An 11,736-nucleotide genomic window follows, 5' to 3' on the forward strand; every position below is an offset into this window, starting at 1 on the left:
ACAGACAGAATCTACAGACATTAACCCTTTCACCACCAGTACCCATTATACCAGGACGCGCTAGGGCGCCCACCAGAACCCGGTATACCGGGGACACCATTCACCTATCTTGCCGTAAAAACTGCATAATTGGTTTTGTGGGTACAGCATGTCGGTAAAAAGTGCCACTTTGTAGTCCGATTCGGACTCATATACTACCAACTTGTAGGCATTTCTGACTGATTTTGAGGATAAATTGTATGATAATTTTTTCTTGTTCTATCAAATAATGATATATAAATTATAATTACACAAACTGATTTTTCTGAAGGTATTGGGGCGACAACTTCAGATATTTTTGTCCCTTTCATTGCTGATGCGGGGACAGACTGTTGCATCATAATCAGATTAGTGAGCCGTTAATTATTTTCGTTCAAATTTAATACAGCTAAAAATAACATTTTCTGCCAAATTTTCGCTGATTTTGACCATTTAACCAGTATACAGAATTTTTGTAGGAACATAAATGTTGGTATTTTCAATTTTGTTTGTAATATAAATGTTTTGTTTATTTGTGATATGTCAATAAATAAACAACACGTTTTTTTTACCAATATTTTATCATTTTAACCCAAATTTCAGTTGTGAATATGATATTTGAATGTGTTTATTTGTAAGTATGATATAGACGATTTATTTTCCAGTAAAACGATACCCAATTTTCAAAGATTGAGCAATTCTAAGTATTTTTATATCAATTTGATTGCATACCACTCTCTCTCACCTTATGTTAGTGAGGGGGCTGGTGGAGAACAAAATCCCATGAGGCCAATGGTGGTGAAAGAGTTAAAAACACTCGGTGTATAGTGTAGTAAGTTGTTATGTATACATGTACCTTGATAAGTGTATGGCTGTATACCTAATTGCACAATGCTTTTTGTCCACAGCTTGTGTATTGTCTTCAGTACTACAAAGGTGATGAGAAAATCAAATCGTTTATCTGGGATTTGGTAACTCCCACTACAGATGGAGCTGTTAAAAGCTACAAAAATCACTCAGGTAATATATCCAACGTACTGATTCCTTCCATAGTTGTGGTAATAGATGTATTTCAATAACACTAATCACCATGTACAGGGTTTGTGTTAATCTGTTATTCTGCAATGGGACGCAATACATTTCAATGGGACCCATTTCAATTATCACCCGTTAGTCCTTGGGACCCGCTAAGATCTTAGTATCTGTGTATGCAATGACATTGTCACCTAAGTTTTTTGCCCATACTTGCATATTTATTTACTTAAAAAGACAATGAACTATACAAATCTTTGTGAAAAGAAGACAGTGCCTTCATATGCAAGGCAATGCGAGAATTGACAGTATACATTGACGCCTTCAGATAAAGTGGTTATGTTACATCTGATCATTAGTTTCATGTTCAGTTTTACTCTAAAACACTAGTAGGTGGACATCATAGATTGCTAAGTTTCTGACCGCATGCATTTTCCAAGATGGCAGCAAATGTATTGTGATATTTTGGCATGCCCAATAGTAAAGTATAGAAAGTCTCTCGTATCATGAAAAAAAAAATGGAAAGAGGACAATCATAACAAATAAAGAAAAGTAACAGTACTACGATGAAATATACAAATGATTACACCTTCTGGTGTATGTTTGTTGAATAAATTTACTAGTTGCTCTAGGCTTATTGGTCATTATAAAGGTCCATTTGTGTGACTCATTAAAGTTTACAAAATGTGGACATGAATCAAGTAAGGTATTATAGAATAAATCATGATAGAATGGACAGTGAAATAAAAAGTGGGATTCGTCCTCAATTGACTCTCTATTACATAACACACATCGGCAACCTTATAATCCCTTGCCCCTAAAATGACTTGTTTCAAGTGGAAGAATTCCTATTCTCAACTCAACAAAAAGAGAGCATTCAGTTCTTGACAAATCTAAATCTAAATATTTTTCACAACGATATGTTGTTTTAAAATTACCGTAAGTGCATAATTTCGGTTTATTATGAACATTGCTGATACCAGCAGTGTTTGCAGTGACGCAAAATCATGAGTATTATATGCAACGGAGATTAGATTTACGCATATTTGATCGAACGATCCGCATCGTATACACAACCAATTTTGTTACATTTGCCATGCCCCCTCGACTGACAATAGGGCATCGTACTGAATGAGAGTCTATTGTTTTTATTAGCACAACTGAACTGATAAGGTTCACTAGTGCTATAGGCATGGCAAAGTGTCTGTCTCTGGCTGTCTGTCTGTGTGTGGATGTATGTGTGTAAACAACTTAAAGTCAAAAACCGCTGGACCGATTGCTTTGATATGTGGTGGTCATGTTACTACTTGTGTCTAGTTGGGAAATTGTTGAAATGAAAATGATTGCATCAGAGATGTGGGTTTTGGGTTTGGCTCAATTCAAACAAAATATTGTTCTGTAGGGTAGCGGTAAGAACTGATTAGTTTTTGGTAAACATTCCATTAATATTAAATAGCAATCTATGTAATTATTGGATTTTCGGTAATTAGGCAATATCTGAAGAATGCACACTTCAAATTCCTTATAACTTGGTACATACATTTGCACCAAAGCGGCACCTGTCCTGAAAATATTACTAATGCAGCTTTTAGTTTTAATAAGTTATTAGCATATGTTTGTTAGGCCACAATAAAAGAAAAAAATACTTTCTGGTCAGGAAATGTCTAAAATGGCGCGACGATGTGATTTATTTATTTCTTTTTAAATTCTCAACAAATGTTAATCAATCTACTTATCATTGCAGTTACTGTTCTTTTATTTAGTACTTTACAGCAAGTGTGTATGTGGGGCAGATGCCATAGGCTTGTTCATGTTGTCATCACTGATGGCAATTAATGTAGGGAGAGTTACTTTTGTGTTTTCCCTTTCATCTGCAGACTGGGCAAAAAGCAATCAATGAAAAAATAACTTATTGCATATGTTCTGTTGTATTCCAACAATTGTCTGTAGGAACGACAATCTCAAAACTTTGACCCTTACGGAAGGCATTCAGTTTAAATCTGGTAGTGTGTATTTAATTGATCAATGATTGTACAAGTAACAACAAATGCATTGAAACTAAAAGGTGTTTAATAAGATACTGTACATGTGTTTGTGAGTTTATTATCAAGATGTTTATGGAGTTTTTGTATATGCAAGTGATATTAACTTTTTCACCACCATTGGCCTCATGGGATTGTTTGTTCTCCACCAGCTCCCTCACTAACATAGGGCGAGAGTGAGTGTGGTGTAATCAAATTGATATAAAAATACTTACAGTCGCTCATTTTTGAAAAAAATAAGGTGCCATTTCATTGGGAAATAAATTGTCTACATCATACTTGCAAATACATACAGTTAAATGCCACACACAGAACCGAAATATGGATTAAAGTAATAAAATATTAATAAAACAAACATGACTTGTTTATTCATTGACATATCACAATTAAACACAATATTTATGTTATAAATAAAATTCAAAATACTAACATTTATGTTAATACAAAACTTCTGTATACTGGTTAATTGGGGAAAATTTGGCAGAAAATTTTCACTTAATATTTCAGTAATTTGAAAATTAAAGTATCATTTTATTTTAACTTGCATGTACTTTACAACTAAATTGAAAAACCTAATTTTTAACCATTTTGAAAAAATCAATTAGGATACCTAATTAAAACAAATAAATCACTATTACCTCTGAAGTGACAATGTGATTTACCAAGTTATTCTATCACTAACAACCAGCCTCTTATCAAAGCCCATGCAAGTTTTCCAGGTCATGCATAGCCTTCTTTCCAGGTCTTGCTAATCCAGTGCACTCTTTTCCAGGTCTTGTTGATCCATTGTCCAGTATTCCAGGTTTTGCTAAGCCATTACCCTGTGTTCCAGGTCTAACTAATCTAGTGCACTGTTTTCCAGGTCTAACTAATGCAGTACCATGTTTTCTAGGTCTTACTAATCCAGTACACTGTTTTCTAGGTCTTACTAATCCAGTACACTGTTTTCTAGGTCTTACTAATCCAGTACACTGTTTTCTAGGTCTTACTAATCCAGTACACTGTTTTCTAGGTCTTACTAATCCAGTACACTGTTTTCTAGGTCTAACTAATCCAGTACACTGTTTTCTAGGTCTTACTAATCCAGTACACTGTTTTCTAGGTCTAACTAGTCCAGGACACTGTTTTCCAGGTCTAACTAATCCAGTGCACTGTTTTCTAGGTCTAACTAATCCAGGACACTGTTTTCTAGGTCTAACTAATCCAGTACACTGTTTTCTAGGTCTTACTAATCCAGTACCATGTTTTCTAGGTCTAACTAATCCAGTACACTGTTTTCTAGGTCTTACTAATCCAGTACACTATTTTCTAGGTCTTACTAATCCAGTACACTGTTTTCTAGGTCATACTAATCCAGTACACTGTTTTCTAGGTCTAACTAATCCAGTACACTGTTTTCTAGGTCTTACTAATCCAGTACACTATTTTCTAGGTCTTACTAATCCAGTACACTGTTTTCCAGGTCTTGCTAATCCAGTACACTGTTTTCTAGGTCTTACTAATCCAGTACACTGTTTTTTAGGTCTTACTAATCCAGTTCACTGTTTTCTAGATCTTACTAATCCAGTACACTGTTTTCTAGGTCTTACTAATCCAGTACACTGTTTTCTAGGTCTTACTAATCCAGTACACTGTTTTCTAGGTCTTATTAATCCAGTACACTGTTTTCTAGGTCTAACTAATCCAGTACACTGTTTTCTAGGTCTTACTAATCCAGTTCACTGTTTTCTAGATCTTACTAATTCAGTACACTGTTTTCTAGGTCTAACTAATCCAGTGCACTGTTTTCTAGGTCTTACTAATTCAGTACACTGTTTTCTAGGTCTAACTAATCCAGTGCACTGTTTTCTAGGTCTTATTAATCCAGTACACTGTTTTCTAGGTCTTACTAATCCAGGACACTGTTTTCCAGGTCTAACTAATCCAGTACACTGTTTTCTAGGTCTTACTAATCCAGTACACTGTTTTCTAGGTCTTATTAATCCATTACACTGTTTTCTAGGTCTAACTAATGCAGTACACTGTTTTCCAGGTCTAACTAATCCAGTACACTGTTTTCTAGGTCTAACTAATCCAGTACACTGTTTTCTAGGTCTAACTAATCCATTACACTGTTTTCTAGGTCTAACTAATCCAGTACACTGTTTTCTAGGTCTTACTAATCCAGTACACTGTTTTCTAGGTCTAACTAATCCAGTACACTGTTTTCTAGGTCTTACTAATCCAGTGCACTGTTTTCTAGGTCTAACTAATCTAGTACACTGTTTTCTAGGTCTTACTAATCCAGTACACTGTTTTCTAGGTCTTACTAATCCAGTGCACTGTTTTCTAGGTCTTACTAATCCAGTACACTGTTTTCTAGGTCTAACTAATCCAGTACACTGTTTTCTAGGTCTAACTAATCTAGTACACTGTTTTCTAGGTCTTACTAATCCAGTGCACTGTTTTCTAGGTCTTACTAATCCAGTACACTGTTTTTTAGGTCTTACTAATCCAGTTCACTGTTTTCTAGGTCTTACTAATCCAGTTCACTGTTTTCTAGATCTTACTAATCCAGGACACTGTTTTCTAGGTCTAACTAATCCAGTGCACTGTTTTCTAGGTCTTACTAATCCAGTACACTGTTTTCTAGGTCTTACTAATCCAGTACACTGTTTTCCAGGTCTAACTAATCCAGTGCACTGTTTTCTAGGTCTAACTAATCCATTACCCTGTGTTCCAGGTCTAACTAATCTAGTACACTGTTTTCTAGGTCTTACTAATCCAGTACACTGTTTTCTAGGTCTTACTAATCCAGTACACTGTTTTCTAGGTCTTACTAATCCAGTTCACTGTTTTCTAGATCTTACTAATCCAGTACACTGTTTTCCAGGTCTAACTAATCCAGTGCACTGTTTTCTAGGTCTTACTAATCCAGTACACTGTTTTCTAGGTCTTACTAATCCAGTGCACTGTCTTCTAGGTCTAACTAATCCAGGACACTGTTTTCTAGGTCTAACTAATCCAGTGCACTGTTTTCTAGGTCTTACTAATCCAGTGCACTGTTTTCTAGGTCTTACTAATCCAGTACACTGTTTTCTAGGTCTAACTAATCCAGTACACTGTTTTCTAGGTCTAACTAATCCAGTACACTGTTTTCTAGGTCTTACTAATCCAGTACACTGTTTTCTAGGTCTTACTAATCCAGTACACTGTTTTCTAGGTCTTATTAATCCAGTACACTGTTTTCTAGGTCTAACTAATCCAGGACACTGTTTTCCAGGTCTAACTAATCCAGTGCACTGTTTTCTAGGTCTTACTAATCCAGTACACTGTTTTCTAGGTCTTACTAATCCAGTGCACTGTTTTCTAGGTCTAACTAATCCAGGACACTGTTTTCTAGGTCTTACTAATCCAGTACACTGTTTTCTAGGTCTAACTAATCCAGTACACTGTTTTCTAGGTCTTACTAATCCAGTACACTGTTTTCTAGGTCTTGCTAATCCAGTACACTGTTTTCTAGGTCTTACTAATCCAGTACACTGTTTTCTAGGTCTTACTAATCCAGTACACCGTTTTCTAGGTCATACTAATCCAGTACCATGTTTTCTAGGTCTAACTAATCCAGTACACTGTTTTCTAGGTCTTACTAAGCCAGTACCCTGTCTTTTAGGTCTTGCTAATCCAGTGCCAAGGGGTAGAAAAGGAAAGAAAGCAAAGAAAGAAAACAAAGTGGTGCCAGCTTTAATGGAGTATGACTTCACTTCAAAGAATGCCAATCCAGAAGAATTACTACATGACCCAGGCTACAAAAACCATCTCAAGAGACACTGCAACAAGTAAGTTAGACTGTCGACAGTCGCTCGCGCCTTTTTTTCCTATTTTTTATCTAAACTCCGGTCCGGCGCAACACTAATCGCAAACTGATTTTGAGGGCCGAATTGCGAAGGCCCAAGCGACTGTTGTCCCTTGCCGCGCCCTCATACGATAACAATAGGGACATTCAGTTTGTAGACTATTTGACATTTAGGTCATAGTTCACAAAGCTTGTCAATCAAAATGAACATGGCGTAGTCACCAAGCGAGTCAACACATCGAGACGCATTGGAAAAACTTTGATACTCGCCCTTGAAAGACTATCAGAGAAGAATTATAGATACCTATGTCTCTGGGAAAGATGTTTTCGTTAGTGTACTGACAGGAAGTGGCAAGTCCATACCCTATGAAGCCCGGGCTATGAAGTCGCTCTGATCGTTCTCGTGATACAGCTAACAACGTCTACTACGGTCTAGTCTGCAACACCATTGTCCCAGTAGTATCCTCATTGATACAATGATAACTCTAATATAATCCCGTATATAAACGGCGAAGGCCCTTTTATTTGTGGTAATTTTGCTAAACAATAGGAAGTGGTAACAACCTAGTGATAGCTCCTGCTAAACTGCAGTTATGCATGTGTTCCGACCATTGACATATTTACTACCTACCCTACTGTGACCAAGTCATTATGAATATATGACGTATGTAATTACTGCATTCGTCTTCAATAAAAATGGAAATCTGAGGTACATTTCTCGAAATTACTTTCGGTCAGACGTCAGAAAAATTACGCCTATTTTGCCGTTGATAACTTTACACAGCTGTCAATCAACATGTACTGGTCGGATCGGAGCACGATCTCCGTGCCGTGGTAAATATGGAGGCACTTTTCTGTTTCTGTTTCAGGTAGAGAGTCTACCATTTGCACATTATCTACGCCTCACTATCATACATTTTATACATGAATGTTATTACTATATAATATGCTAGCTGCAGTCGGGGGAAGGTAAAAAAAGGTGTCCAAAACATCTATTGCTTGACTGGAGTGTCGGTCGGAGTTGGTACAATAAGTCGACTTCCGTAGCACTCTCTCACTCCAGTACCACTGTAAGTGAAACAGCTAGCTGCTAAACAAGGCAATAGACTCGTGAGCATGACAATGTATCGGGCGGTTTCAAGCTTTAACAACAAAAGATAGGAAAGGATAGGAAAGTACTTGATTATGACCATCAAAATGCATTTACGAGGTCAAATTTGCGCTGCAGTTTACGTGTGTTGAATGTTGAGTGACCTTACATTGAACTATGCAAACCATACGATAGAGTACCGCCCCATTAAATGACGTCACATCATGAATAAGTAATAGCAAGGGAGACGCAGCAAGGGACAGTTTACGATTAGACTAGTGTTGCGCCGGATCGGAGTTTAGATAAAACGTAGGGGGAAAAAAGGCGCGAGCGACTGTCGACAGTCTACAAGTAAGTTGACTCTGTAAATTACCAACATGTGTCATTTTATGCAAACATTTTATTTATCTGTTAGTGTTGAAATCTGGTTCATAATTGCAATGATGTTCAAATGATAATGTGATTCTGTCAAAATTGAAGCATTATAAATACAAGACTTGAATGTTTGAGATTGTTAATATGTTATAGTTGAGCAGTAGTATATTTGTATCATATAAAAGTAAACTTTCTCTATTATATGATATAAGTAATACCATGGCAACAATTGTCTTTATTCCTGATATGATGGCATGTATATCTTTGAGATTTGAATGACATTGAAAACGTGATAATATTCTGATCAGGAACATACTTATAACTATATACACCTTACAACATTGACGAAATGTTAACCACCTAGTGTGTTAATCATAACCATCTCTGATTTTTTGTATCTACAGAGTATTACTACGTGTGAGGATGTTATATTACTTAAAACAAGAAATCATTGGTGATCTTGCCAGTAAAATATCTCAAGGCGCTCATGCCAAGTAAGTTTTCAGCTTTATGTGTTACTTCTAGTGATGGAAGTCCTATTTACCTTGTTTGTACCTTGTAGTCTTCACTTCCAAAAGTAATATTGAAGAAAAGAAGTACACAAGCATTATTTTTGGTGCTCATGTAATTTTTAGCACAGCTGAACTTAGGTTCAATAGTGTTAGAGCTATGGTAAAATGTGTGCGCATGTGCGCGTGCATGCATGTATGCATGTGTTTGTGTGTGCATGTGCATGCACATGACTTAACTTTTAACCACCATTGGCCTCATTGGATTGTTCACCACCAGCCCCTCACTAACATAAGTTGAGAATGAGTGTGATGTAATCAAATTGATATAAAAATACCTAGAGTTGCATATTTTTGACAAATAAGGGGTCATTTGAATGGAAAATGAATTTTGTACATCATACTTGCAAAATTGATGCCATGCATTTTTGACCAAATCATGATTCTTGATATGAGAAAATGCTTTGGCTCAGCCAAGAAATGAAAGGTTATTGTTTTATTGATGTCATGAAATCATGAAATCTTTTATGAACTATTTCACACCTTCATGTCAGTGGAATCAAGATTAACTTCAGTTTGAGGTTGCTTGGAAACACTGTTTTTAGCACAGCTGAATTAAATCATAGTCACTGTCTATTATTCAAACCAATTCATTCATGCTACAGACATGATAAAGAGTCTTGTTCATCTGTCTGTCTGCCTGCCTATCTGTGGTTGACTTAATGAAAACTTAAAAGTCAAAAACCACTGGGAAGAATATTTTTATAGTTGTTAGGATGTGGATTTCAGTCTCTAGTTAGCACAATTGAACTATTGATGTTCAAGTGCTATGGGCATAGTGCAGTGTTTGGGATGTCTGTGTCTATCTGCCCATCTGTGTGTGTGGATGACTTAAACTCTAAAACCGCTCAACTGATTACCTTGGTAATTAGTGGGACATTACTTCTGGAGATTAGTTGGGAAATTGTTCAAATGAAAAAGATCGCATCAGATATGTGCATTTTTAGTCAAAACTTAAAAATGACTGGGCGGAGCAGTCTGAAATGTGACATAATGATCCTTTCAGTGATATACAAATTAGGTGTAAAAATGCGTCTTTTTAGTCCCCGCCGGACAATGGATTGGGTTCCGTGCGTCCGTGCGTCCGTCCGTCCGTCCGCAGGCGTTTCTTGGAGATGCCTGGACCGATTTTTTTCAAACTTGGTACAGGGGCAACATACAATGGCATACATATGCACGTCAATTTGTTTCATGATACGAGCCAATATGGCCGCCTAGCAGCCATTTTGTTTGTGAATTTTCCATGTCCCAAGCCTTAACTCAGACATGCTTGACCAGATCTCTTTCAAAGTTGGTATTAGGACAGTGTTCTATGACATACATGTGCATATCCATTTTCATCGTGATACGATCCCCCATACCCGACCCATCCTTTATTAGTCCCCGCGGACGAAGTCCGGAACGGGGACTTATGGATTGGGTTCCGTCTGTCCATCCGTGCGTCCGTGCGTCCGTGTGTCCGTCCGTCCGTCCGTCCGTCCGTCCGCAGCCGTTTCTTGGAGATGCCTGTACCGATTTTTCGCTATGGCATACATATGCACGTCAATTTGTTTTATGATACGATCCAATATGGCCGCCTAGCAGCCATTTTGTTTGTGAATTTTCCCTGTCTAAAGCCATAACTCAGACATGCTCACACAGATCTCATTCAGAGTTGGTATTAGGACAGTGTTCTATGGCATATATGTGCATATTCATTGTTGTCATGATACGATCCAATATGGCCGCCTGGCAGCCATTTTGTTTGTGAATTTTCATGTCCAAAGCCATAACTTAGACATGCTTGAACAGATCTCATTCAAAGTTGGTATTAGGACAGTGTTCTATGACATACATGTGCATATCCATTTTAATTGTGATACGATCCAATATGGCTGCCTGGCAGCCATTTTGTTTGCAAATTTTCCATGTCCAAAGCCATAACTCAGACATGCTTGAACAGATCTCATTCAAAGTTGGTATTAGGACAGTGTTCTATGACATACATGTGCATATCCATTTTCATTGTGATACGATCCAATATGGCTGCCTGGCAGCCATTTTGTTTGCAAATTTTCCATGTCCAAAGCCATAACTCAGACATGCTTGAACAGATCTCATTCGAAGTTGGTATTAGGACAGTGTTCTATGACATACATGTGCATATCCATTTTCGTCATGATACGATCCAATATGGCTGCCTGGCAGCCATTTTGTTTGTGAATTTTCCATGTCCAAAGCCATAACTCAGACATGCTTGAACAGATCTCATTCAGAGTTGGTATTAGGACAGTGTTCTATGACATACATTTGCATATCCATTTTCATATTGATATGATCCCCCATACCCGACCAATCCTTTATTGTTGTAGGCATGTTCCATGTCCGACAAGCAGACACAACATATCTAAGTCTGTTTGATTTAGGTTCACAAGTGTTGTTGCGTGATCAGAGTAGTGCTAATTCCTTAAAACCCAATCATAGCGGGGACTATGTCATTCTCAATGGCTTGTTGTTGTAGGTATGTTCCATGTCCAACAAGCAGACACAACATAGCTAAGTCTGTTTGATTTAGGTTCACAAGTGATCAGAGTAGTGATAATTCCTTAAAACCCAATCATAGCGGGGACTATGTCATTCTCAATGACTTGTTTTGTCAAAATTCTGTAATTTCAAAACTGCAGAGCAGATTGGGCTGAAATATCCTGGGGATGCATCTGGGCAAGTGTAGATGATGGTAATTTAAGGAAAGATTTAATTCCTGAATATTTCAGGAGGTTTCCGAATATGTAAAAA

At 37.2% G+C, this 11,736-nt stretch overlaps 1 protein-coding gene across 9 annotated transcripts in view; it reads left to right on the plus strand.

Annotated features, from left to right (window-relative positions):
* The window catches only part of LOC144437420 (chromodomain-helicase-DNA-binding protein 8-like), a 204,858-nt gene that overhangs the window by 106,446 nt on the left and 86,676 nt on the right, over positions 1-11,736 (plus strand). For 6 of the 9 annotated variants that reach the window (XM_078126352.1, XM_078126353.1, XM_078126357.1 and 3 more), the window contains 3 exons: positions 927-1,038; positions 6,715-6,910; positions 8,797-8,886. In XM_078126352.1, coding sequence (XP_077982478.1) covers positions 927-1,038; positions 6,715-6,910; positions 8,797-8,886 — 398 coding nt within the window. The remainder of the gene's footprint in view (positions 1-926; positions 1,039-6,714; positions 6,911-8,796; positions 8,887-11,736) is intronic. The other 3 variants (XM_078126355.1, XM_078126358.1, XM_078126356.1) reach the window with 1 other exon arrangement.

This window comes from Glandiceps talaboti, chromosome 7 (assembly GCF_964340395.1).
Source record: "Glandiceps talaboti chromosome 7, keGlaTala1.1, whole genome shotgun sequence".
NCBI classification, from domain to species: domain Eukaryota; kingdom Metazoa; phylum Hemichordata; class Enteropneusta; family Spengelidae; genus Glandiceps; species Glandiceps talaboti.